Raw genomic sequence first — 26,899 nt, forward strand, 5'->3', positions numbered from 1 at the left:
CTCTTGTCTAACATATGTACTTATAAAAATTTATTCAGAGCTTTACACTCGAAAAAAGAACTATGCATACATATTACGTATATAGTTATATTATCATATAATACATGATAATGTACTTGATTATATACAGAACTACAGTAATTCATGTCTAAAAATCCTTTATACTTCACTTAGTTGAAACTCTGGTACGTTTGTTCCATGCAAAATTGGTGCCATAACTGCGAGGCTTTGGATTATTGACATTCTTTTTTTGAACATAGTAATCCCACCCCATTTTCTCGCAATGTGCAATTGCTTCTTTGTCCGATCGGAATTGCACTTTGAGATTAGACTGTGGGTCTCCCCTAATTAGAAAAGGCAAGATTAATAAATCAACCAAACTGAAGAAATAAATATTTGTACCTACGTCGAAGTCCAGCCTATGAGCGGATTCTCCCATCGCTCGCGGGTATCAAAGTCAATTTCCCATACATGAGTGTTATTTGTCCCTGACTGCATAGCATTCTTTGCAGGAGAGTAAATACGAACTCTACGACTCTTTATGTGTTCTTCTGGGATGCCAGTGGTAAGTCCAACATCCTCAATTGCTGGTACACTGATCAGACCTTTCTTAGCTTCTTGATATAATTTCTCCTCATCTTTCATGACCAGTTCTTTCAAACTTTTGGAGACTGTTACGTGCTTGATAACAACTTCTTTGCCTGTTTTAGTAGAGTCAGCAAGATATCTTACTGGGATCCTACAAATGAAATCAAACTTGTCATTTCCATAGTATTCATTATAGTTGAAAGACTTGGTTAACAATGTAAAATTACAAAATTGTAGGCTTATAGGCTTGAAAACTAATTTCATAAAACAAATTTAGGAGACGTCACTTACGCACAAAATTTCCAATCACCATTTGTACGCAGAATCGATAGCGAACGAAGTGCCATTTTGTACAATAAAGGTTAATTACATACAAATAATACGATCACAGTTCCCACTTTAATTTCCTTGCATCAATTTGACCAGGTTAACACATTTTCTTAGATAAAATTACACACATAAAAACGTATTTGCGCATGCGTTAATCATTTTGTAAATTTAGAAAGTTCAGTGTGGATGTATGTATAACAAAATCATAGAACCATGTTCAGGTAACACTATTTCTGTGCGCATGCACGCAAGAATTGGCGTGAATTCAATTTAAAAAGTCTAGTGACATTTCGATATATTTTTCAAACCATAAGGAAATCAAATTTTCATTGAAAAGTATGGGAAGACAATTGTTTTCTGATCATACATAAAGTAATATGTTTTATATTTGTTTAATAGTAGTTTTGTTCATCATGTAACTTAATTTTTCTGAAACGTAATTTTTATGGAGGTCTGTAAAGAGTACATATATAGTTCGTGACAGTAGACCCGTATCAAAATCACGTGGTTTTGTTTTGGTAGCGTTGCTTGTAAGGTTAATAATAAACAATATTTAAGAAGATATTAATCAAAGAATAATTACTTTTTAATTAATAATGCCTGTCGATCAAAAACGTATTAACGGCCCAGAGGCGTCGTTTCCGTATCACATTTATTCTGATATCGGTGATAGAAATATCAAAATGAAGCATAATCTCATTGAAAGAAAAGATAAACGCACTGACAATGAACTAAGGAAAATTTGTAAGGTTTTATATAATACCAATTTTCTGATATATTAACAAACTTAAATTGTGAATCTAGTTATCATCTTAAATTCTTTGTCATATTTACAGTTTTGAAAACTGGTATTATAAGTCAAGCCAAAGGTTCTGCGTACATAGAAATGGGAAACACAAAAGTTGTCTGTTCAGTATTTGATCCCAGAGAAGTACCAAATAAGAGTGGCTACTGTGTACAAGGAGAGATCTATTGTGAGTTTAAGTTTGCTTCATTTTCGTGTGAGAAGCGTAGAATGCATCAACAAAGTGCAGACGAAAAACATTATAGCCTAATTATGCAAAAGGCATTGGAACCAGCAGTCTGTTTGGTAAATACAAGCATAATTATCAGTCATAAGTGTTTACCATAATTGTATGCTCTGTATGGCTCTCCACATATAATAAATATTTTTGTAGAACGAGTTTCCTAATTTTCAAGTAGATGTGTATGCAATGGTCTTAGATAATGCTGGATCTTCGTTGGCAGCAGCAATCATGGCAGCTAGCATTGCCTTAGCTAATGCAGGTGTTCCTATGTTTGGTTTAGTTACAGCTTCTACCATGGTAAGTAGAATTGAATATAAAAATAAGATATTGTTTTCTGATAAATTAATGAAATTAAAATGCAGGGTATTTATGGCGACAAGTTCTTAGTAGATCCCACAGATACGGAAGAAGTACTGTGTAATACACATCCAGATCAAGAGGATGATTTTAATCATGGGATAGTAACACTTGCTAGTCTTCCTCAACATGGTCAAATTTCAGAGGTGTTTCTAGTTGGAAATATTGATACGGATTCAGTTATACATACAACTGACATTCTGACAGAGATCAATAAAGATATCTGCCCTGTGGTGCAACAGTGTTTAGTTAAAACTATCATGAAATTACATAGCTAACTAATTAAAACAATAAATAATATTTAATGCATTTAAATATATATTTTTACAATAGAAAATTGTATAATTTTCATATTTATATAATCCACGTTTTCTTACAACAGCTAATACATATACAATGTATCAAAATGCAGTTGAACATTTTTACAAAATCGACGAGCTGCCTAGAATTTTGTTTGTATATAAAGTAATAACAATTTCCACCAACGTAAAAAAAAAGTTAGATTACACTTGGCATTGTCTCTAAGGAAGAACTAATTCTACTTACATAAACTTTAAGTTAGATAAATATGTATAAGTTACGAACAAGTTCAAAAAGGTTGACTATCCCTCGATCAAGGCACTGCACTATATCGAGAAGACACTTCAATGTATCTTTTCATAAAAAAAAAGTTATTTGGATAATTCATATAGTTCGTTTAAAAAATACTTTAATATGTTGTTCGGAATTTACACTAAAGAAACTGATAATTAAACTGTACTTTGCTGATTTCAGAAACAAAAATTAGACTTTATCCTTGAAAGGTATAACATTAACATATAAAATCAAATCACTGTTTCTTAAAACTCTTCAGGATCGGATAGATGTTATCAAATGCTTCGTAAATCTCCTGTCGAACTTTCGCCCCTGTTTGAACATCGATTTGTTAAATTACATTGGCAGAACGATATTTTATACTAAATACTCACCAGTTAGGACTACTTTTCCTGAGACAAAAATGAGTAGTACAATTCTAGGTTTGACCATTCGATATATTAATCCAGGGAAGAGTTCTGGCTCATATGAGGAGAATTGTCCGTGAGTGAGCACCAAGCCTTCTAGTCTGATTGGAAACTTCACATCACAACTGCCCACCATATTTTGTATTTTAAAATCTAGGAACTTTGCCTTTATGTAAAAACAAAATCGTATTACTTGCCATCACACAGAAACAATAAAAAATAATAATCAAATATTTACTAACGGGAAATCCAAGCTTCTGTATAATCCTTGCATACTTTCTTGCAGCTAGTCGCGAGTCTTCTTCACTTTTTGCACCTGTACAAACCATTTTCCCACTACTGAATATCAAGGCAGTAGTTCTTGGCTCCCTTATCCTCATAATAACTGCTGCAAATCTCTTTGGATTATATTCTGCATTTCTTGCATGGAGAGCTATTTTTTTCAAATCTAACTTGCAGTTTAAATTAACAGTAGAAACAATGTTCCTGTAATTAAGCATGAAACATGACATCTATCATAATGTATTTGTCATAACTTAAATTTTTACTAACTGTAGTTGTGGTAATATTCCTGGGTCTGCAGAGGCTGGGGTCATTGGTGTCATAGGACCTGGCGTGGATGGTCCTATTGATGAAGGTGCAATATGATTGTTATTTTGTACTAAAGGAGACATCATGTTTTGCTGGAAACATAACAATTCTTGTTTAAAATAACATGATGATAGTAAACGAATTGAGTAATATATTTAATGTTACCGGTGTTTGTGGCTGCATAAGACTCTGTGGCGTCGCAAAAGTTGGTGCAGTTGCATACGCATGCATTGTTTTTTGAGGTGTTCCGATCATTAACATACCACTCTGCATATTTGGACTCATAGTATGTAATTGTTGTAACTGATATTGTTGTTGCTGCTGCTGAGGTTGTTGCTGTTGCTGCTGTTGCAAGGCATTAGGCAGAATCTGTTGATCCTCCTCTGGCTGATGTAACGGAGTGCCAATGCTGGGTATGCTAAACCCTGGACTTGGTAGCATTTGATCCATTTTCTTCGCTGCCTCTATACAACACTTGATACAAAAATGTCCTTGACTCGAATGATCTCTAGATTAATTTGTTAATCGAAGAATTTTTCAATATTTGTGGACTTGAAGAAGAGTTTTATACTCTCAGTAGTACCCATGTTTCAAAAAATAACACTCTATTACATTATAGGTTAGAATTTATACGTTAACAAAACTTTTCTTATAATTACTGAAAATGTAAGTGTTATGCTATTTATGATAGGTTAAATTTGAGAAGCTGCAAATGTGTAACAGCTTTTGTTTCTACTTTTTCGCCATCACTTTCCGCTTGTTTGTTTACAAGTTTGCTTTGAAAACAGCCATAAATTTTCAAATTGTAGTGAGGCGACTGTGCTGTAATACATAGGCATAAAATACTATACTTTGTGAGAATCGAAACTCGTGGTCGTTTCGGTAACGACCGTTTGTCGTTTGCAGGTTGATTCAAAATGAACATAGATTCAGAACTCTAGTTGATTTAAGTGCATTTAATATTTTTAAAATATTCCAAATAAAAATATATTGCATTTAAGTGTTTACAAGAGCTCGTACAGAAATTACAGTTAAACTAGAACAAAATTCTTAAATTTGTAAATGTTAATTTAAAATAAATAGTTTTCAGAATAAATTTTCCTTCAAACAAGACGAAAGAGATTTCTTTGGTCCATTTCGAAGGTTTTCTACATCATACTGAAGCAAATGTTTCTGTTGTAACTGACTGTGAAGAACGCTTTCAAGTACAGATATATCTGCCTGATGTTGGAATTCCACTTTTACCATTTCCTCCTAAAATGAAAAAGTATCGTCGAACCTTACTCAATCATCATAATAATTAACAATACCACAGTAACAAAATACTTGCTTCTGAAACTGGAACTTGTTCTAACATCTTCTTTAACTTAGTTTTTTCTTTTTCTAATATCGTTAACAGACTTATTTTTTCAGTATTGTTTCGAATTAAATTCGCTAAAATAATGAGACCTTCACTGCATTCTCTTTTTACGTCTATAAAAGTAGAAGTGAAATATTAATTAATCTATTTTTAATAAATTAGTTATATACAATTTTGATAGCTTCAAGTTACTTTTTAAATCTTCAGAAAAAGTTTTCATAATTTTCCGCATATCTGTTTTGGTTTCATAAATCATTCTCTGTAAAATAGTCTCATACAAATTTAGCAGAGATACTTTCCGACCAAATTTTTGAATCATTTTTTCTTTAATTTCTAATTCTAAACTCTTATTTTGTGTTTCCATGTATTTCAAGTCCAATTTTATCCTTTTAAGATGTGTCACATTTTTCCTATAAATAATAAATAATTATTTTTTTGTTAATTATTTCACAAACAATTTTAACTTACTTTCTTTTATCTATTAAATCCAAAGTTTGCTTTTGTAGTTCTCCTACTCTAGCATATAGACTAGATAATTCCTTCTTATTAAAAACTACACAATCCTGAATCTCTGTGACAATTCCAGAATCCGATATGTTTTGCATTTGGTGCATGTTTAATACAATTGTGACATCAACGTCATTTAGTTTCTTTTGTTTTTCCACCTAATCAATATTAAAAGAACATTATTAATAGGCATCATTCTAGTTATTTCACAGAGACATGTATATCAAATTATTTATAATACTATAAAAGCTTCCAGATTCTCTTGATTGCTCTTTAAATTATTCTCAACTATTTTCAAGCTTTTTGTTTCCAGGTCTAATTCTTTGTATAGCAATTCAATCTCTCTCTGCTCCTCTTTAATTTGTAATTCATGTTCGTATCGCTGTGTCCTCATAGTAAATGCCATATCGTACAATTGTTTATCACAACCCAATGGACAAATATTTTCATCGAATAAAACATGGCCGGCATCAGAATCTATTGTACTATCAGTTTCATCGCTGCTGGTATCTGACGATTGTGTAGTGTCCTCAGAATCTGAAATTTCAAATCAAGTAATTTTGACGCGAGATAACTACTTCTTTAAAAATGGAATAATTGAGAAAAGAAATCGGCACCGTCTCTTTCCCTCGCAGCTGTGTACTTTTTCTTAAATATTTTCTGAAGAAAGTCATGGAACTTGTTTCCAACAATAGCTTTCGAAAATTCAGCAGTAAGATCCTTAATCTTTACTTGCAATTTTCGAATCTCCTCTTCCCTAATCGAGATTTTGCTGTTTGTATTCTGCATCTATTCAAGCAGTATTATATCAATAAATCCATATATTTAGCTTTATAGCGATAATACCTTTGATATTAGTGTAGCTCGCTCATTAGACTTCAAATTAACTTTATCTTCGAGAATAAATTCTGTTGCTTCACACTCCCTAAGAATGATAAACTCCTCGTAAAGTGTCAATAAATGTAGGTTCATATAAGTACTCTGGTATATAACATCGAGCCTATGTTCTTCCAACGCCTCCAATTCGTGTTCCATCTCTTTATAACTCTCGTCGATATGTCGCAAAATACAATCCTGTTCGTATAGCTTACGCCACATTCTTGTGCGCTTCATTTCTTTTTCCCATAACGTCGGAACAGCATCGCTTGTATTCAAATTCCGTATTAAATCAATTTGTGTGGACACCTGACCTTTGATTTTCATCTTTGATGATGACAAAACAGTGGAAAAACTTTCGATCTCATCTGTTGTGGTTGTTCTCTCATCGCAAAGCAATACTTCATACTCCAAGTCGTACTTATCCACTGGTAAATCTATGCTTTGAGACTGCCTCTGTCGTTTCATTTGTTGCACTTGTTCTGTCATTGACACGTACTTCTCAAGCTGTAAAAATGATATTGAAAGCAGATAAATTATTCATAGTCTAGTACGATCCTAAAGAGTGATAGCATTAACTAACATTGAGCTTCAGTTCAGGAAATTCAATATCAACATTTAATATCGGCACATGCGGCATAGGTTTTACACTTTTGCTAGGAATTTCTGCGTGGATTTTTCTCAGCGTCTGTATTAATGCAAGGACTTCTGATTGTAGTTTTTGTTTCTTTAATCTGATTTCATTCAACTTTTCATTGAATTCTTCTCGCAAGTAATGAAGCTGTAAAGAATAATTTACTTAAATGTTAATTCTACTTTACGAATTCTTTGCTTTATACCTTACGTCTGCAATCTAGAAGCTGCTTATACTTCAATGCAGTTGTCTGTTTTTTCATTTTAATATTAAAACCTGTGCTTGTCTTTAGATTATATTCACCAATCTCTTTTTTTGTTTTTTCAATGAAGACTGCATCCTCCATACGACTTTTGGCTAAGTTTGGCTTTCTTGAATGTAATTTCTTCCACTGAAAAAAATGATGTATTGTTTTTATTGTGATATTGTTTGTTTTGTAATTAATTTACTTCTTTCTGTCTTCGAATCAGGCTAGCTTTTTTCTCTTTGTATTTCGAAAGCATCTGATTTATCTGAATTCCTAATCCAGAGGTCAAATCACTGTAATCTTCAGCTAAAAGACCCTCCAAGTATTGTATTTCCTCGTCATCTGTATCCTCTCTAACGTCTTCGATTTCTTGCTCTTGCGTTCTATAGTTAAATAATAAAGTAAGTAATAATTACAAGACTTAGTTTTAAAAATTATACTTGTCTATGTGACGATGCTCTTCGAATTGTTTCACTGTTTCTATTTGCTTTAATGTAGTATCAATATTCAGTTTTAATTCCCTGAGGGAATGTACTTCTTTATCTTCGTTCCTAATTTAGAATTATATGTATATTTTAGTAAGAGTAATGCATTGTATGAAAGATAAATAACTATAATAATGCTCACAATATACTGCGTACTGCAAAAGGTAAACGTGTAATAGGTGTAACAAAATGGTCCGTTAATTTCTCCAATTCCAATTTACTTTTTTCAAATTGAAATTCTAGTTTTCTCTGTGTTAGAGAGATTTGTTCTTTCAAGTATTGCTCTAAATCCTCTGTAATTCTAGGGTCCAACTCGAAACGCGTTATTTGTTGAGACGGCAAAAGTTTTCTATTTCTAATTTGGTGAAGTGATACATTATAAAATAATAATTTCACATAATTGTTATTAAAAGCAAAATCAAACAAACCTGTTCATAATTTGGACATATTCTTCTACTAAACCGCGTATAATCTGTAAAACCTCTTCTTTCTTCTTTTCTGCAGTCGAAATTATTCGATTCTGCTCCAGTTGTGTAATTATCTCTTCTAAGCTTGGATAATCATCTTCTATGTCTTCAATATTTTGGGACTGTATTCATAAACACGATTAAAACATATAGTCAATGTAAAGGTATTAATAAAAGGTACCGATCATTTACTAGAGGTAGAGGGTCCTCCGCGATGGGTATTTCTATGCTTTCATCATCGACGTCAGAGTTAATTGTAAAAGCAAATATGTTTCCATCATAACCACTTGTCAGCAGCATTTTCTTGTCGTAGCTTAATAACATCATGGACATATGTCCATTATAATAATCATGTATGGGAAGAATCCAGTAGTCTGAAAAGTCTAATGGGTCTTCCCTATTCATCCTGCATATGTAAACTTCTCCATATTGTGTTCCCAAAAACAAGTATTTCTTGTTATTGCTTGAAAAGAAAAGCAATATTAATTTGGAGTAAATATTCCTTTTTAGAGTATTTTTACATTGTCGTACTAGAATAAACAATTGTGTATCTCTACGTCTTCCGCGCTTTTAATTATTCTGCTTTTAATTGGTTTGGTGTCCTTAATTTTCCCAGACAGTGGACGAGGGTATTCGTAAACATATCCTGCATCGAAACCACCCACAAACAGCCAAACATTGTTGTTAATACCATATTCTATTACTAAAATTTTATTTGGAATTTCTGGAATGTAGATTTCTGGCAAGGTTATCTTCATATCATCAAATTCAGCTATAATAAAAGATTGGACATAATAATACAAATTAAATTAATAATTTGATTTCAATCAAATTAGAAATATATCATTACAAAGATATGTTTCTTCATCAATCACCATATGGGGGTTCTCTTTCATTAACTGCTCCAGTTCTCTCTTTTTTTCTGTAATTTTCTTCTGTTTCTCTTCTTCGAACTCTCTTTTTACCTTTTCTCTCTGTATCAAAGACTTTACTGATTGAAATTTGAATTTTGCTGATTTGCACTTAACTAATTCATAAGAAGTAGTTGTGTACGATTGAGGTGTGATGGGTAACTGTACTTCCATGAAATCTCCTTCGAGACACCCAACTAACAAAGTTGCTTTCTGGTCATAGTAAACGATATAAAATTATTTACAATATTTAAATTAATTAATTGGGTATGTATATTTACTTCTTGTGCATTCCACGTCATGCAAGTAGCAGGTGAAGGAACCTTTACATAGCCAATAGGTGTAATTTGTGGATATGTATCAGTGGATTGCACATTAAATACAAAAACAGTAGCATCTTCGCTGCCTGTTACCAGCAAATTGCACGAAACATTGTAATACATTAAAGTTATTGGCATTGAATGTGCTTTTACACATTGAATTAGTCTTGTATAATTTCCTTTTATATTGCTCTCGACTACTGCTGTCTTTATTGCTATTGTTATCATTCTAATAACACCACTTCGAAAAGCGCACACGATTGTAGAGCCTGTTGATTCGACCTAAACGTTTTATAGCTGTTAAGAAATGGTTTTACTATTGTGAATGTGAGAAGAATAATATTTACCTTGCATGGAAGCCAAACTACTTGACTACCACTATCACGAAATCTGTGACCAACTATTAATTTCTTTTCAATGTTGTTGTAAACATGTAATTGGCCACTTTCATCAATAGTGGCAATGAATGGTCCCCAGTCTGCTACAGCCATGTCAACTATAGGACCAGCATGACATCTAAATATCTTTGTTTGTATTTGGTCTTTTTTACTTGTAGAAAGATCAAGCAGCCATAATCCACCATTTGCATCCTACAAAGTATAATTTCTGTTAACAGACCTAATAAAAACTTTTGTCATGCAATATCTTTACCTGAGCATACCACATTGTTTTCTCTGGTTCATTTGGTTCTTGCTTCTGGATACTCATGAGCATTGCATCTTTTTGAAAATGTGCCTCTTCTTCTGTAATATGGAATTCATATATTGGTTGCATTTCAAGAAACTGTTCTCCTTGAGGGAGATCTGCATGATCAATAGTATCATAGAACCAAAATCTTATCCATCCATCCAATCCTGTAAAAGGTGAATGCAGACAATTAAAATTTACTTTGTAACTAATTTGCTAATTAAATTTAGATAAATTTCTAAACATTACCAACTGATATAAGTTCTCCACCAATGAATTCGAATTGAGTAATATAGTTCATGTGTGCTGGCTCTGCATTTTTTCTAGAAGCTTCAAGTTTAATCAAATTTTCATCCCATAATAATATATTGCCCCATTCACAACCAGAAATTATCTAAAATTTGCAAAATCACATATCTTAACATACTATATTATTTTAATACATATGTAGTACTAATTATGATCTCTCACTGTTTCATTGGGCATTGGAAGAATTGCTATGACATCAGAAATTTCTGTATTTCCAAATTTACCAGTTTGCCCTTTCAATTTTAATCCAGTGAATGTTCGGGCTACTTTCCAAACTTTAATGTGTCCTGTTCCACTTGATGTCAATTGCCCAGGAACATATTTAGAGAAAGTTACATTGTACACATCCTGTACATGTGATTTACATTGCAAAACAATTGTTAACTCTTTCCAATTCCAGAGAGAGATATAATAGTCAGGTTCACCACCTTGGGAAACCATTAATAAACCATCAGGACTGTAATTAGAATATTTAATTATAGTTAAATAAAATATATAATTTTTTACATATTTATAGCACTACCTGTGAGCTATAGTCTACCTGTAAGCTAAATGGAAATAACGTTTTGTTGTCCCTCCTTCCAAAATAGTTACAGTTTTCATAGATGGCCAATTGTATATAATTATTACTGGATTTATGCCATTTTCTGCTACAGCAAAATGTTCTTTCTTTGGATTTTTCTATAAGTCATTATAAGATTAGTAAACATACGAGTTCATAAATACTTATTTTAAAAAGTATATACTTACAGCTATGTGGCCAATACCACCACCCAAAGTACTCCTTCTGAATGTCATTGTATTTTTTACTACGTTGAAAAAGTGAATTAAATTTCCAGATGTAAAAGCTACAGTATCTTTATCAACCACACACAAATTGAAGTACTTTTTACAATCGTACGCATAAGAATAGCTATTCAATGTTAAGAAATTATACATCTAATATAAATCATGGATTTATTTTTTAATTGAGGATACAAAAGTTCCAGAAAATCTTGTGGTATTGTCCCATGTTCAGGTTTTCTGGCAAGAGATGAATATGCCTCGATGAACTCCCGATCAATGATTTCATTAGAAATTTCGTCGTCCTTTGCATGTTTAGAACTAGTTTCATCATCAATACTTTCTCCTGTATAGCTTTTCAATTCATCTTTACCACCATCAGCCATGTTGTTTTTGTGAATCAATATCAAAACATCAACGTATTGTGAAATGTACGAAACGTCAAAGACAAGCGTTTTTTAAAGAGTTTTATTCAATTAACAATGTTTATATATCAATTGGTTGTTAAATTTCTGCAAAATACAATTTTCCTTCCATAATTTCCCGCCGCTCGGAAAACAGAAAGACTTCTTAAAAAGCAGTGACGATAATTTTTTCTCAATCCTCATTGGTTTGGACGATCTTTGCATAGAGATATTCGAAAAATCGTGACGATAGAGGGGCGCGCGTTAAAGATTACATCGAAATCGCGACACTACGGAGGACAAATTTTGATATGAGATAGAATGTGACTAACATTGTCTTGACAATCCAGGGGTGGCAACAAATGGCATTCAATCTCATGTATCCGTGTTGTTAAGCGACTGTCAAGTGAATACGAATCTCAATTGTAACTAAGTAATTTAATCATGGTGAGTAATTTAGTGAGACATTGATATCAAATATGCTTCCTTTCACTGTTCATTTCCATTACCGTAAGTTATATCCCCACGACACAACTTGTCAGTTCCATTAGCGGAAAGCTGTCGCAAAAATTTTAAAACAACCCCAAATTTGATCACAGATTCGCTTCATTCTTATTCAAAACAGAGCTGGGAAAACCAGATTAGCTAAATGGTACATGAACTTTGACGACGACGAGAAACAAAAATTGATAGAAGATGTCCATGCTGTAGTGACTGTTCGAGATGCCAAACACACCAACTTTGTTGAGGTAATATTCTTATATTAGCTTACAAGATATTGTAAGATACTAAACTTTTTACATTTCAGTTTCGTAACTTCAAGATTGTATATAGAAGATATGCAGGTTTATATTTTTGCATTTGCGTTGATGTGAATGACAATAATTTATGCTACTTAGAAGCGATACATAATTTTGTTGAAGTATTAAATGAGTACTTCCACAATGTATGTGAATTGGATCTGGTTTTCAATTTCTATAAGGTACGGTTTGCATTTTAATCTTATAACAAATACAAATAATCTTCATACTGAACATTTTTGTTACAGGTATACACAGTTGTAGATGAAATGTTTTTAGCAGGGGAGATAAGGGAGACGAGTCAAACGAAAGTACTGAAGCAGCTTTTGATGTTAAACTCGTTAGAATAAAGTTATTCCATTTACTTTGTTGCATTAATTGAACACATCATAAAAATATAAAAAATAAACTATATTATGACTAAATATCTAGTGAATTCGCATTCGTATCGTCGAATATGATTATTTAATTATATAATTAAGTAGAAACAATTTTTCAGTATCTGTTATTAAAATTTCGAAATCGATTGGCAGTATTTTTAAGATACTGACATATCAAATTATTCACATCTATCAATCGATTATTTGATCTCAATTAATCGAAGTGCGACAATCGATTCATCGATGATTCAAGTTTTGCGATATTACAACACGCCCCACTATCGATATTTTTGAAAGGATCGATTCTTAAACGTCAATCAACATAATATTATTACATGTACATATGCTCTAGTTTGTTAAAGTACCCTTGATAAATCAATTGTATATTATTTTTTATGATAATTCGTGATCGATTAATATTTTTAAATGTCTCACATATGAAATTTTTTCTTATTTCTTAATCGATAGTTGAATTACATTTGAATTATGTAGTCGAGATAATCGATGATTCGAGTTATCGAAATTTGCGATATGGTACATAACAACGCAGGCTTTATTGAAGTGCATAATTTTGATGGGTGAAAAATTTCGATTTTATGTGTAAATAATTAACAATCGATATAAACTTCAAATTAGTTGTTCTTGTATTATCGATAAACAATGACAGATGCCTCAGTACGTGTCTGCCCATCAGAGATATTCGAATCACGTTGACAGTGTTTATATAAATTATTATCGCTATTTATTATTTCATATTGATTTTTTATTACTCTAGCGTTGTTAACAATCTGTGAAGTGTTCCTTCTCTCATGGTACACATAATGCGGATAGATTAACCTATTTGAATAAAGAAATAATGATACATAGAAGTTTCCTGTTACAATGGATTCTAGTGGTGATATTCACAATCACTATTATTTACTTAAAGTTGAAATTAAATTTGCTGGAGGATCACTACAAATTATTGCGTACGCGTGATTATAGAGAATGTAATTTTACGAATTTCTAACGTAAAGAGCATTGTCCTTTTAATATTTCATTCTGTTAAAGGTGATGGAATAACATAGGTATCGTATCGTACTTCCAGACAATGCCATCACGCAAGATCAAAACAGTATTCAAACTGGAGTTGACAGCAGCCAACGATCTTACAAATCACTGTCGTTTGATGATGTTGTCATCATCTACAACAGGGTACCAAAAACAGCATCAACAAGTTTCGTAGGTTTGGTCTACGATCTGTGCAAACAAAACAAATATCATGTTTTACACATTAATATTACCAACAATATGCACACTCTCACTCTTCCCAATCAGGTAATGTTATATTTTTTTATCTTATTTATTTAATTCTGCACAGAATCATTAAAAGTATGTACTTGAAATTACAGATTCAATTTGCGAATAATATAAGTGAATGGACTGCAAAAAAGCCAGCATTTTATCATGGACACGTGGCATTTTTAAATTTTGAAAAGTGAGTAAAGAAAGATATTTGTTGTTTGTGATGTATATTTTCTTATTGTCTTAAATTCAGTATTGTATTTTAAGGTTTGGTGTGAAGCAAATGCCTTTGTATATAAATCTTCTGAGGAAACCTTTAGATAGGTTTGTTTCTTATTATTATTTTTTAAGATATGGAGACAATTTTAGACCACATTTAATTAGGAAAAAACACGGAGATACAAAGGTTAGTGCGCATCATTTATGATTATACTAGGTACATACAAAAAATAGCAATATTTTTGTTCTATTTCTAGACATTCGATGATTGTATAGATGCTGGTCAACCAGATTGTGATCCAAACAACATGTGGTTACAAATACCTTTTTTATGTGGTCATGACCCTGCATGTTGGTAAGATTTAACAACATAGTAAAGTAACTAATAATTTTCCACTAATATTTAAATAAATACTATTTCACAGGGAAATCGGAAATAGTTGGGCACTGGAAGAAGCAAAAAGAAATTTACAGAAACATTATCTCCTTGTGGGAGTCACAGAGGAATTAACGGAATTTATTGAAATTTTACAGATCGTGCTTCCACGTTTTTTCAAAGGAGCCTACAATTCTTTTTTACACAGTAAGAAAAAAATTATTCAATAAATCTCGCTTGCTGCGTAAAATGTTTACAATTTATAATATTACAGATAACAAATCACATTTGCGTCAGACTACACAGAAAATCAATCCACGGCCTGAAACAGTAGATAAGATACAAAAATCTGTTGTCTGGAAAATGGAGAATGAATTGTACAATTTCGCTCTGACGCATTTCCATGCCGTGAAAAAACGTTTGATAAATGCCTCTCCGCAAGATGCGAATCAACGATTTATGTACGAAAAAATACGACCAAAATAAATTTAGTTTCTTAAATCAATAGAGTTTTCTATCATCTCTTTATATGAAAATATAAAACTATCTAAAATAAAGAAAAATTTTTTTTTTAAAACAAACAATGAAATTGTTTATTGATTTGGTTTCAAAGCAAACATATAAACAGGATACAATCCACGTGGAAATTTGTGTTGCTGTTCCTCTTTCACACAAACTAAATTCGATTTCTGAAATATATGATATAATTGCGATAGAGGACGTGTTACAGAGGAATCTTTATAATCAACTTCCAAATGCTTGGTGCTGGTTACATTCTCCTTGACTACTATTATACCATTGGACTTTAAACCCATCCTAAAAAAATTATATTTAGTAGTTACTTGGTTATTTGAATAATGAGCATGAAGTACTTACGAGCAGTTTTTAAAGAATTGTATTAAATGATCATCTTTCAGATGACCTAGAACCCATTGACACCAAATGACATCGTATTTCTTGCTGGTGAAGCAAAAGTTTTGGAGCCCTTCAAATGTTATTGAATTAACTAAATGTCTTTTAAATAGTTAACAGCACCAATTAAAAATTACCAATGGGGTAGTAGCTGCCAATTCTCATAGAATGGTTTTTCAAATATGTTTTAGCAGCCTCTAAAAATTTTGAATTTTGTTCCACTAAATCGACATATTTGAAATGATTTAACAATAAATTCTTAGTTATCCTTCCTATGCCTGCACCACAATCCAATGCATATGTTTTTGATGGTGCATACTTTGACTGAAATTAAACAAAACAATTACTATGTTGTTGAGCTACTTATAATTATGCAATGTTTAGACTATCGTACCTCGAATAGAGCCTTCAAAAACACTGTAGATCCCTTAATATCTGTTTGAGAGATGAATCCAAAACCTCCAAGCATACCATCTACAGTTGGTGGAATATGCTCCCAATATTTGGCAGCCGCAGTATAAAATTCACTTTCTTCATTTCCATTCTCTTCCCTTTCCATCATTAATGTTATTATAGTTATTATTAAGTTAAGAATTTACTAACTAGGTAATAATATGAAATATACTGAAAATGTGCCATGTGTTTTACTAGCAGAACAATTACTATACAAACTTCATTCTCTTTTTGTTAATATATTTATTTCAGTATGAAATTTTTATTCGAGTGAAAATTTCGTAATAAAGCCCTTCTTTATTATCTTTATATCACATATCAAATTTCAATATAAACATAATTGTAAATATACTGGTATCGATCATCGACATTTTATCGATAATCGCTTTCCACTATCGACATTTTTCAAAAACTCGATACTAAAATATCGATCGATATATTTAAATGTTCTATTATGTCGAGATATCGATGGTGAATCGATTATTACCTCTAGAGCCTATCTTAAACAAAAATGTATAAATAATAGCATCTATGAACAATAATTACGAACGAAAAAGCTGTTCCTGATTTCAGTATTCAAGCGGAGAATACTGAAGTGAAACAATTTGGCTATAATGAAAATCTATACTATGGCATAAATGTACGCACTCATTCGTCAGTTTGGTTAGGATAAAATCGATGTTAGTCGTTAGCGACCACTTCATCTGGAGTCATGGCAGAAGTGAGTCTTTATGATTCAACAATTTGTAGATTGTGTGCGGAAGACAATGGGAATGGAGAATTGCTTTACATAGGAGACAACGACGATCCGGATTTGAGTTCCATGGTGAATCGGTATTTGCCGCTCAAGGTATAAGTCTTCAAAATATCAGTCTTTAACTTGACTTCCTGCTTTTTGTATAAATACTACACGAATCAAATGTTCAATGTTTCCTTTTAATACTTTCGCGTAACTTCATACATTTGTTTGTTGTACGAAAATTTGTTGCTCTATGAACAAATTCATCAGTGTTTCCGTAAAGAATTTACTCGGAAACAGTGTGTTTTACGCGATAATGAACGATTCATTTGTATCAATGAATTATTAAAGCGCTTATGTTATTCATCATCATTTTAACATCTTTATTAGCGTTGTTGTGAGTTTCTGTGTCGATGTTCTGATTAAAAAACAACTTGCACAGAAGTACACAAATTTTTGGAATTTAAACTGAAATTCGTGAGCTTGTAGGCACACAAGTGCGTAGTTATAAAACTTCAGTATTCTATTTTAAGGTTATGATGCTAAAAGATAATGTTCCTCAGTTATACTTACAACTATTTTCATATTTAAGATCCAAGATGATGGCAAATTACCACGCACCATATGCCCTGGTTGTAACATACAACTGGAGGCAACGATTCAGTTCTTCGAGTTACTGGTCGATGGTCAAAGGAAAATCCGTGAGATGTGGAAGCATCAGGTAGAACAACAGCGCAAAGCTGAACGGGAACGATTTCGTGCTGGAAAAGATACTCCAGAAGTAGTTACAGATACGTTGGAATTAGACAGCATTTCACAATATAATGAGAAGGATCAGTTCGAGCAACAAATTATAATAAAAAGTATTATATTCAGATAATATTTTAATTGATTTAACTGTGGAAGAGATTATGAACTACTTTTTTATTCCCATTTGTTGTAGTAATGCCAGATGGTTCTATGTATGCTGCAGAACATGAAATGAGTTTGCAAATGGAGGGATTGAGTAAACCAAAAAGGAAGAGAGGACGACCGCCGAAAACTCATATAGAAAGCATATCCATGGTTTGTATAATATTGTTGATGTACAGCTATTTTAAGAAACACTCTTGTTATGAATTGCGAGCAGTTTTTGAGTTTAAATTTAGGATTTAGCAAAAGGGGACGTGGCAGAAGGTGGAAGCCAGGAAGAGGAGGATAAACAAGAAGAGGAGGTAGATGAGATCGACGGTGACGGGAGGCGTCGTAGGAAGCGTAAAGTCCCGAAAAGGTATTTGTCAGAAACCAGATAAACCAGTGTAACTGCTGCCATTTTTATAACAGAGTATAAAATGGCTTAGATACATGGAAGCAGTTCAGGGCAAAGAATTAGAGAGAATATACAAGGAAGAGGGAGTAATCGACGAAGAGGACGACGAAGAGCCGGATAATTTTGAGGACTCCGAAGAGCAACTGAATATGTCTGTTCCTGATAGTCAAGAAGGTAAGAAACGATGGCACACTTAATTCAGATATTTATTCAATAAACTTTCGCCTAATGCAGAGATAATTGGTCATTTGGAATCCAAAGAGGGGAAGGATTTAGGGGAGTTAATTATAGTGAATCGGGGAAGAGGACGGGGTCGACCTAAAGTTCGTCGTAGAAAAAACAAATTCACGTGTCAGCTTTGCGGTCGAGGCTTTTTACAACGGAGCAGATACATTATACATAAGTGAGTCATTACTTTTGTAGATATTATTTGAGTACTTGATTTAAATGACTAAAATACTTTTTACGAATAGGAGCTTCCATAAAGGTATAAAGTACGAGTGTTCAGACTGTAAGAAGTTATTCACAAGTAAAGAAAACCTAAGTCTGCACCAGAAAGCGAATCACCACGATGGTTGTAGTCAGAATATCGAGCAAAATATTCAAGAGGCAAAATTAAAATCTCCTTCACCCGAAGAGATTCATGGGGTCGAGAATACTCTTGAATCTCCTTCCCCAGAAGAACCAAATATAAGTAAATTATCAGATACATCTGACCATGCTCAAAAGCTTTTCTCATGTGAACAGTGCGATAGATCGTTCGAATCCATGCAAGATTTCGACTCGCACACAAAATTAGACCATCAATGCGAGAAATTGTTGGTTTGTACAGTTTGTAATAAGAATTTCGCACAACAATCTGCTTTAAAGGCCCACATGTTAATACACGAAGTAAGTAACACGACATTTAAATACTCTTTTTATACTGGCACGCGATAACTAGTTGCTGTTTCTCAGAGAAATAAATTGGAAAAAGAGTACCCGTGCGACATTTGCGGAAAGGTTCTGAATCATCCTAGCTCGGTAGTCTACCATAAAGAGGCAGAGCACAATAATGGCCGTCGATTTGTTTGCAACAAGTGTGGCAAAAGTTTCAAGCACAAGCAACTACTGCAACGTCACCAGTTGGTGCATTCGGACGATCGTCCATACATTTGCAAATCTTGTAATGCCAGCTTTAAGACGAAAGCGAACTTGATCAACCATCAGTCAACACACACTGGCGAGAAGAAGTACTTTTGTGAAATTTGTGGACAACAGTTCGCTCATAAAACTAGTCTCACGTTGCACTACAGGTAGAGTCTTTAATATATAATAATAATATAATATACAAATAAATAAATAATTTTGTATTTAGGTGGCACACGGGTCATAAGCCGTACACTTGCGAGGTGTGCCACAAAAGTTTCTCGCAGAATGGAAACCTGCAAGAGCATATGCGAATACACACAGGCGAGAAACCGTACTGTTGCGATTACTGCGGAAGAAAATTCACAACTTCTTCGCAGTTTAAACTTCACGTCAAGCGACACACTGGGGAGCGGCCTTGGAAGTGCGAATTCTGCGCAAAATGTTTCTTGCACAAAGACACTTGGAAATGCCATGTGCGCAGACACAAAGGGGAACGTCCTTTCCAATGCGCTCACTGTAATCGTGGGTTCACAGAACAGTGGGCTTTAAAGAAGCATCTTCGTCTTCATACTGGTATGTTTTGCGTTAAATTCCGATTTTATGATGCGTCATTATTAATCGGAAATCGACTTGGCAGGAGAAAAACCGTATTCCTGCAACGTATGTGGGAAAGCTTTCGCTGACTGTTCAAATCTCACGAAACATAAAAAGGTACACAGAGAGAGTAAAATTTCAACTATTGGCGAGGTCGAAGGCTCACCAATTGGAGAAGTCTGGCAAATTCTGCCTAGTTCTCAGGAGTCAGATGAACAATCGCTGAATGACCAAATGGCTCAAGTTATCACGACAGATGATGCATCAGGTGATGGCATCCAGCAAATCATTTACGTGTCGTATCAGGACCCTGATGATCCTAATCAGTCTAGGACTTTACATTTCGGTAGAATCATTCATTAAGATTTAAGGAAACCTTTTTTTTTAAATTAATACATATAGCAACTGTATTTTACTCGTAATTTAGTTGATGCCGGCATGATAAGGAACAAAGAGGAAAAGGTAAACGCTAGTCAGTCGTTACCTAACATAAACGTAGAAAGTACCGAAATGTTGTCGAACCCTGCTCACAATAATGGTGGTAGCAATTCAAGTGAACGAATGAATGTGGAACTTTCAGAATCTGATCTTCAATTGCAAGTAAGATTATAACGATAAGTATTTCATTAAATCGGAATATTACATATAGTGTATTTGCAGATCACAGACGAAGAAGGCAATCCAATTCCCCTCTCGATACAAGATGCCCGACAACTTCTATCCCAGAGCCAATTTGTTAATCAACTTAGCAACAGCCAAGAGATTAGAGTTCATCCTGGAGTGATCTCAGATGACTTAACAGCACCACTGAGTGTTCATGTTAATCAAGGTTCTGATATGAAGAATGTTGACATTACGAACGCGGAGGAAGTTAAAATAAAGAATATTTCGAACGTACAAACGGATGCGGAAGCAATCGTGAAAGCGTTAGAGGTAATATTATTGAAAGTTTAAGTTCAATTCTGTAGACTTGTTTGAACATGACGATGTATCTTTTAATAATAAGATGGATATTAAAATATATTTAAATTAATATAATTAATAGGACGAAAGTACAGACGCGAACGCAGTCGCAACAATCAATCAAATGGAAGAATCGGAGCAATCAGGGATCACTGGAAACGAGCAAGCAATCGAATTCACCACACAAGACGGCCAAAAAGTTCGTTTAGTCACTTCCTATCACGTGGACCCGATACAGTTAGCCTCTGAATACCTGACTATTGTATAAACGAAAGCATAAAACCATATAATTTCTTTTTTCGTAAGTATTATCGTTCATACAGATACGATTAATCAATTGTAAAAGAAAACGTTTCTGTTTTTAAGGCATGTAGAATATAAATAGCAATTAATAAATCAACTAATTCGTTTAAAATGATTAAGTTTCCAATAATTCATATGCCTTCAAAACATTTTTTTTTATTTTAGCTAAGTTTTTTAACAATTGCCGTAATTTTTGGCTGGAGATAATACTGTACAACTGTCTGATAGGGTGCATTTAGGCTTGATTATTTATGGAAATGTCGTTAATTGCCGGTAAACCAGCCCTTTTGCAAAGTTCAGATATTTTCAACAAGTGCGCATGATTCTCAACAACGTAATCGTCCTTTAATAATTCCGCTTTTAGGGATGAACCAATTACGTCTTCAAAGTCAACTAATTCCGTTCCAACTTCCAAAGTGTTCACCCACATTATGTTTTTTAAATGCAGAATTACCTAAAAACAAAATGTTATATTTATTTAGAAGAACTATATGTATACTTTAAAAATATAATTTACCGTTCCTGTAATATAAGATCTTTCGTCAACATTGTTTTTGAACCACTGGAGCACAGCATCAGTTGCGTGCTTATTCCAGACATATTCATCGTCGTGTGGAGCTATGCCAGTTATAATTACTTCGGTCACTTGCGGTGGGTATTTCCGTAAATCTTCTGGCATGTGTAGCAATTTATATAACTGTCGCAAGTTATAAGTTCATTATACTGTTTTTGATTGAATGTATTACTATATGTGATATTTTCTATATGTGATATACCTTCACTTTTTCTAAGATAACTCCATTGTCAATGCAGTTTACGTCAGCATACTGGTCAGTCTTCTCTTCTCCCTCAATTTTCAAAATTTGTACTCTTTTATAACTATCTACTGGTTCCTCTAGACCGCATATGTCAGACAGGTTCACTGATTCGCATCTTCTTCTAAAAATAATCGTAGTAGATAGTAATAATAAAAAGATATAAAATTAATTTTTGGAACTGATATACAAACCTGTTGTCTATCGACGAATAATACTTTTGAACTTCTGCAGTAATTGTCACGTAATCCACGTTTGACACTTCTACTACCTCCGACGTGCCAAATTTAATGTACGATATAATCCTAACAGACATCTGGGCGACGTTGTGTATGCTGATTAATCTAAACTTCACTCTGTCGTTTCTATTGCAAAAGAAACAAAATATTGATAGAAAATAGTCGAAACTGAGTCGAAAACTTTTCATTTTAACTTACATTCCAATATTAATTGTTGGTAAATCCATTTTTGGAACAATTGTGTGTCTCAACATGCAAGAATGCTCATTGTAACAAAATCCCCACAACTTTATGTTATTACATAAAGCATAGTTTTCCTTTTTTTGTTCTAAACTCGCACGAATGAGCTGAAAAGTGTCCAAAATACTAATTAAAATAACCCGTAAATGGCAAATTAAATATTTCCATTGCTATTTATGCGTACCTCGATGTTTTCTATCATACACTGAGGAATTACAACATTCATGCGTTGCATTAATTTTATTATACTCAAAAACTGTGCATCGTTGTTTTCATCGACTATGATGGTCACATTGCATCCCGGCTGTTTCTGGAAGAGATTCGACGAAATAATGGGATATAGTATAACGATACTTAACTGTCCATTAAAAAGCAGCATACTTCTTGTAAACTGTTATAAAGTGTTGAAAACCGGAAGTTAAATCTGGTCATGAAACGTAGGGCGATAGAATAATGTATCAACCAGTCTGCATTCGTCACGTTTAGATCTGACAAAACTTCGTCTGTACATATTAAAATTGGATATGAACCACTTATGGAAGCGTCCCAACATTGCTTGATTCCTGTATTAAATTTTTTTAGATAAAATATGCTATATGGATCTACATCATAACATAATCAAAACATTTATGTACCTTGTAAAGAAACAAAATTCATATCTTCGTGTGCTAAAAGAACGGTTTTATTGCTCAATTTCAAAAATTCCTGTAGTGCTGCGGCTTCGTCACTATCTATACAAACTATTACGGTTCTTAAATTGCAAGATGCAGTGTTAACCAGATCTGAAAGACACATCCTCTATTATCCACATGAAGCAGAATTATTTGAAACATTTAAAAAAAAATTTACCTAAGATTTTACTATTTTTACTTTTTGTATTGACTATATACATTTTCGGAAGCACAGACTTGAAAACTATGGCTTCTATAAAAGATGTTATGCATATATATGGAGAATCCATTAAAACGAACGCGAATTTTTTTAATTTAGGCGTCCAATGTTTAGCAGTTGCTATGATTTGCAATGTTGTATTCATATCTCTTAGTTCTCTATTGTAAATGATTTTGTGCTTTTTGAACAACTTACTTATCTAAAGAAATGTGAATTTTATATTACTATGAACAAACAGAATTACTGCTGTAAAAGAATAATAAATATTTACAGAATCAAAGTATTTATCCAGAATTACATCAATGTCCTCCAGGATGAAATATTGTAAATTTTGGAAGTTTAATAATTTTTTGTTTCGATCTATGAAGCCAGCCAAAAATCTTGGCGTAGTCACCAAAACCTGACATCCATTGTACATTTCTGCCTGAAAAAATAAAGGATTATTATTAACTGATTACTTTGTTCATTATTAGAACTTTAGAACTTTGCATACTGCTAAGGATCTATCTGATTTTCCATTAAACGCAGCTACAGATCTTATGGTTTTGTAGTTTTGGAAAAACTCTGTGCACAAACAGTGAACATCCAATGCATTAGAGGATGATGAGCATAGTACTAATGCAACTGGAGACACACCCTGGGGAAGCTGTATCAAATTATAAATTATTTAATAAGTATGTTCAAACAAATTATATAGATACATTTTTCAATATAACTATGTGTACTTAAACATGTTGATATAACATTATTACACTTGGTTTTGAAGCCAACAGTCCACAAACGGCAAGTCCACAAGCAAAAGTTTTTCCAGATTGTGCTGGTCCAATTGCTATCACATCTAAACCGTTTTTGATTGCAGGTAAAATGTAAGATTGAATCTTTCTCGGCCAGGAAGATCTAACTAACGATTTCCAAGCCTTGAACATAATTTATATTATTTTTAAACAATTGAATCGTGCCATTATTATAAAATTATACCTTATGTATTTCAGCAGGAAATCTCAGATCAGCAATGCTACATAAAGGTTCATATTTGATTTCTCCATAAATTAGTACTTTCTCCTTTTCCCTTTTTATATTTTCACGTAGCTGATTCTTCGCTTTAAACTTCCTTAGCCTTTCTACATAACTGTTACAAATTATTAAATACTAACAATTCAAAAATAAATTAAAATACTGACTTTTTTTTATACTAGAATACCTTTTCTTCTCTTCATTATCTTTATTCTGTTCCATGTGCTCCTTTGAAACGTTTATATAGAATACAACTTCATCATTAACTATTTCTTCTTTTAATTTTTCGTGGGTTAAAGGGTTTTGTAGAAATTTTATTGTATCTATAGAAAAATTAATTAATTATTTTAGTGACTGTAATTCATTAATGTAGGGAATAAAGGCATATACCTTTTGATAAATAAGTGGCAGCATTATTGAGATACAAAGCTTCACTTAATTTTATTATAGTGCCCCTGATATTGAGGTAAAATTCACCATACTTCCTACCATCTATATCCAATGCTATATGATCGTAGTAAATTGTATTGGATGCAGCTAGTAACTTCTTTGTGTACTCGATTGCTAATTTGTCCCATTCTTTCAAAATCCTTTAGGCACACAAAAAGCATTACTAATATTTAGAAAATAAAATCATAATTATACAATTTTAATTAAACTTACAAAAGAGAAGTATCTCCTTGTGAGTCAGTTTGTAAAGTAGTAGGCAAAACATTGTATAAGCCGACAGTGTATGTTAAATATCCTTCTTCAATCAAATTAACTGAATACATGTAGAAATCATATTTCTGTAATTTAACTGTAATTCCATAATCAGGTAAGAAAACATGATACTCTGTGCTCCTGGTATTTATAATTTTATTAATAATCCCACGGCACAACCAAGCAGGAAGATTACCATTCTTATCGAGTTTGTCGTGTGTTATAACTGTCTATGAAAAGTAAGAAATTAAGGAAATATTAAACCTTTCTAAATTAACAGAAAATAATAATAATAATCTGTGATACAGAAATCTGTACTGCTGTTTTTAATTATGAATCTTACATCTCCAATATTTGGTTCGGTATCTTCTGTGTTAACTTTAAACAATCTTCTTTTTTCTAATGTCATTAACTTCTTGTTAATTGCGTTTAATTTTTTCTCGTAATCGTTTCTTTCGAAAATTCTTATCATATACGGTGTAACAATGTTTGTTGCCGTAACGGTGATTGCAGTGTATGGTAAAATGACATCTGTAAGCAAGAAAATACATGGTATTATTATTGCACATGTTCTGAAAAATGTTAAATACAAAAATTAGACCATCGCTTCCGACACTATCAGTCATCGTTTTACTTATTTTGTTAAAAAAAAAAAAGTTAAAAAATGGGTAAGGTAAAACAACATGTATCTTATGGTATAGACTGTTTACTACAACAGCTGACAAAAGTAAAGGCGGAATTTTAGGAACTAGAGTGAGGGCGTATTTCCATAGGTCTTTTCCTGTTATTAAAGTTTTGTCTTTATTGTTCCCCTAACACTTTTTTGAACATCTCTCTAGTATGTACATGTATTTGAATTTGATTTTCAAAAGAAAGAAATAAAAGTGTATTATTCCATAAGAATCTTCATTATCTTCATTATTACACTAACAAGGAGAAATTCGCCCACGTTATAAGCTCGTGGGGATTTGGTTACTTCTAAAGTGTTACTGCTTTCATAAATCATTACAAAATACTTATGCATATTACATTACATTCCCTTGGACAGTTTCATCCCCGCGATCTGATTTGTTATTATCCTAATTTTTCCATAATTAATGTTTTTCGTTATTATAGTAGCAAAACGCTGAAACTATTAGCCAAATTACCGACAGTTGATTTTGACAAACAGTTTGAGCGTTTGAGCCACTGCACGAATTGGCGCTGTACAGACCTCGAAAAAAGCTTCCAAATTTCGTCGCAAAAAGTTCCGTTCGCAACAATTATTATTACTAATTAAACAATTAATAAATGCAAAAATAATTATCTAGTAATACAAGAGAAATTCTTGATGGATTCGTTATTCCTGATTATATTTGAATCAATCACTTTTATTTCATACCTATGTACAGATTTAAGAGACATTATTTGACATTATTCAAACGTTTCAATTATGTTTCAACAAATATCAAATACTTGAAAAAATAGTGAAAAATCAAAAGAAACGAACAGCTCACATTAAATACAATTCATTCATAATATTTTAATAACGTCTCACGGAAAGATGTAGAAACCAAGCACGGTTTAGAAATTAATATTCCGTCTTTTATCTGATTGCACATGATTCACCCAGATTCGTACAATATTAAAAAAACAAAGTACACGATGCCC

General features: G+C 32.7%; 9 protein-coding genes across 14 annotated transcripts; 4 read left to right on the forward strand and 5 right to left on the reverse strand.

The window, feature by feature from the left end:
* Positions 1-15: 15 nt before the first annotated feature.
* On the reverse strand, positions 16-1,084 carry Nd-18 (NADH:ubiquinone oxidoreductase subunit 18). The gene is made up of 3 exons (XM_078188126.1): positions 880-1,084; positions 407-739; positions 16-344 (listed from the first exon to the last, which is right to left on the reverse strand). The coding sequence occupies exons 1-3, from the start codon at positions 933-935 to the stop codon at positions 167-169; spliced, it is 567 nt and encodes a 188-aa protein (XP_078044252.1). The 5' UTR covers positions 936-1,084; the 3' UTR covers positions 16-166.
* A 352-nt stretch (positions 1,085-1,436) lies between these two features.
* Positions 1,437-2,607, forward strand: LOC144472997 (exosome complex component MTR3). The gene is made up of 4 exons (XM_078186507.1): positions 1,437-1,662; positions 1,755-2,008; positions 2,097-2,243; positions 2,309-2,607. Exons 1-4 carry the CDS (start codon positions 1,515-1,517, stop codon positions 2,579-2,581), a joined length of 822 nt encoding a protein of 273 aa, XP_078042633.1. The 5' UTR covers positions 1,437-1,514; the 3' UTR covers positions 2,582-2,607.
* A 461-nt stretch (positions 2,608-3,068) lies between these two features.
* On the reverse strand, positions 3,069-4,694 carry Tbp (TATA binding protein). Its single transcript, XM_078186505.1, has 5 exons — positions 4,061-4,694; positions 3,857-3,987; positions 3,547-3,790; positions 3,272-3,470; positions 3,069-3,209 (listed from the first exon to the last, which is right to left on the reverse strand). Exons 1-5 carry the CDS (start codon positions 4,343-4,345, stop codon positions 3,133-3,135), a joined length of 936 nt encoding a protein of 311 aa, XP_078042631.1. The 5' UTR covers positions 4,346-4,694; the 3' UTR covers positions 3,069-3,132.
* Positions 4,695-4,889: 195 nt separating this feature from the next.
* On the reverse strand, positions 4,890-11,872 carry LOC144473111 (cilia- and flagella-associated protein 44). Its single transcript, XM_078186707.1, has 24 exons — positions 11,677-11,872; positions 11,449-11,611; positions 11,240-11,379; positions 10,861-11,155; positions 10,639-10,783; positions 10,354-10,556; positions 10,050-10,292; positions 9,664-9,984; positions 9,322-9,595; positions 9,003-9,243; positions 8,664-8,934; positions 8,433-8,593; positions 8,147-8,359; positions 7,960-8,070; positions 7,722-7,902; positions 7,478-7,663; positions 7,222-7,419; positions 6,609-7,145; positions 6,380-6,551; positions 6,004-6,299; positions 5,724-5,920; positions 5,448-5,665; positions 5,226-5,368; positions 4,890-5,149 (listed from the first exon to the last, which is right to left on the reverse strand). Exons 1-24 carry the CDS (start codon positions 11,865-11,867, stop codon positions 4,982-4,984), a joined length of 5,268 nt encoding a protein of 1,755 aa, XP_078042833.1. The 5' UTR covers positions 11,868-11,872; the 3' UTR covers positions 4,890-4,981.
* Positions 11,873-12,212: 340 nt separating this feature from the next.
* Positions 12,213-13,049, forward strand: Ap-2sigma (adaptor protein complex 2, sigma subunit). 2 transcript variants are annotated; one of them, XM_078185591.1, is made up of 4 exons: positions 12,213-12,332; positions 12,485-12,634; positions 12,694-12,867; positions 12,934-13,049. In XM_078185591.1, exons 1-4 carry the CDS (start codon positions 12,330-12,332, stop codon positions 13,033-13,035), a joined length of 429 nt encoding a protein of 142 aa, XP_078041717.1. In that variant the 5' UTR covers positions 12,213-12,329; the 3' UTR covers positions 13,036-13,049. The 2 variants fall into 2 exon arrangements, with proteins under 2 accessions (XP_078041717.1, XP_078041718.1); XM_078185592.1 differs by having other exon boundaries at positions 12,232-12,332; positions 12,511-12,634.
* Positions 13,050-13,599: 550 nt separating this feature from the next.
* Positions 13,600-15,449, forward strand: LOC144473031 (heparin sulfate O-sulfotransferase). 4 transcript variants are annotated; one of them, XM_078186568.1, is made up of 8 exons: positions 13,606-13,740; positions 13,841-14,054; positions 14,153-14,382; positions 14,457-14,542; positions 14,617-14,755; positions 14,826-14,923; positions 14,994-15,151; positions 15,219-15,449. In XM_078186568.1, exons 2-8 carry the CDS (start codon positions 13,922-13,924, stop codon positions 15,428-15,430), a joined length of 1,056 nt encoding a protein of 351 aa, XP_078042694.1. In that variant the 5' UTR covers positions 13,606-13,740; positions 13,841-13,921; the 3' UTR covers positions 15,431-15,449. The 4 variants fall into 4 exon arrangements, with proteins under 4 accessions (XP_078042696.1, XP_078042694.1, XP_078042693.1 ...); XM_078186570.1 differs by lacking the exon at positions 13,841-14,054 and having other exon boundaries at positions 13,600-13,665; XM_078186567.1 differs by having other exon boundaries at positions 13,606-14,054.
* Ntmt (N-terminal methyltransferase) lies at positions 15,036-16,666 on the reverse strand. The gene is made up of 4 exons (XM_078186571.1): positions 16,251-16,666; positions 15,994-16,180; positions 15,821-15,929; positions 15,036-15,760 (listed from the first exon to the last, which is right to left on the reverse strand). The coding sequence occupies exons 1-4, from the start codon at positions 16,416-16,418 to the stop codon at positions 15,538-15,540; spliced, it is 687 nt and encodes a 228-aa protein (XP_078042697.1). The 5' UTR covers positions 16,419-16,666; the 3' UTR covers positions 15,036-15,537.
* Positions 16,667-16,789: 123 nt separating this feature from the next.
* LOC144472755 (uncharacterized) lies at positions 16,790-21,313 on the forward strand. Of its 2 annotated transcripts, none has more exons than XM_078186090.1 (13): positions 16,790-17,159; positions 17,641-17,911; positions 17,992-18,113; positions 18,197-18,318; positions 18,389-18,531; positions 18,619-18,760; positions 18,831-19,248; positions 19,315-19,652; positions 19,715-20,061; positions 20,126-20,428; positions 20,510-20,682; positions 20,743-21,015; positions 21,128-21,313. In XM_078186090.1, exons 1-13 carry the CDS (start codon positions 17,022-17,024, stop codon positions 21,311-21,313), a joined length of 2,976 nt encoding a protein of 991 aa, XP_078042216.1. In that variant the 5' UTR covers positions 16,790-17,021. The 2 variants fall into 2 exon arrangements, with proteins under 2 accessions (XP_078042216.1, XP_078042215.1); XM_078186089.1 differs by having other exon boundaries at positions 16,791-17,159; positions 18,592-18,760.
* A 256-nt stretch (positions 21,314-21,569) lies between these two features.
* Positions 21,570-25,954, reverse strand: LOC144472754 (putative ATP-dependent RNA helicase TDRD12). Its single transcript, XM_078186088.1, has 18 exons — positions 25,851-25,954; positions 25,593-25,780; positions 25,211-25,479; positions 24,938-25,137; positions 24,735-24,870; positions 24,512-24,662; positions 24,286-24,450; positions 24,027-24,179; positions 23,805-23,957; positions 23,492-23,732; positions 23,278-23,424; positions 23,024-23,205; positions 22,827-22,952; positions 22,601-22,749; positions 22,358-22,528; positions 22,125-22,287; positions 21,866-22,045; positions 21,570-21,802 (listed from the first exon to the last, which is right to left on the reverse strand). The coding sequence occupies exons 1-18, from the start codon at positions 25,873-25,875 to the stop codon at positions 21,584-21,586; spliced, it is 3,018 nt and encodes a 1,005-aa protein (XP_078042214.1). The 5' UTR covers positions 25,876-25,954; the 3' UTR covers positions 21,570-21,583.
* Positions 25,955-26,899: the final 945 nt, after the last annotated feature.

The sequence above is a fragment of the Augochlora pura genome, chromosome 7 (assembly GCF_028453695.1).
Source record: "Augochlora pura isolate Apur16 chromosome 7, APUR_v2.2.1, whole genome shotgun sequence".
NCBI classification, from domain to species: domain Eukaryota; kingdom Metazoa; phylum Arthropoda; class Insecta; order Hymenoptera; family Halictidae; genus Augochlora; species Augochlora pura.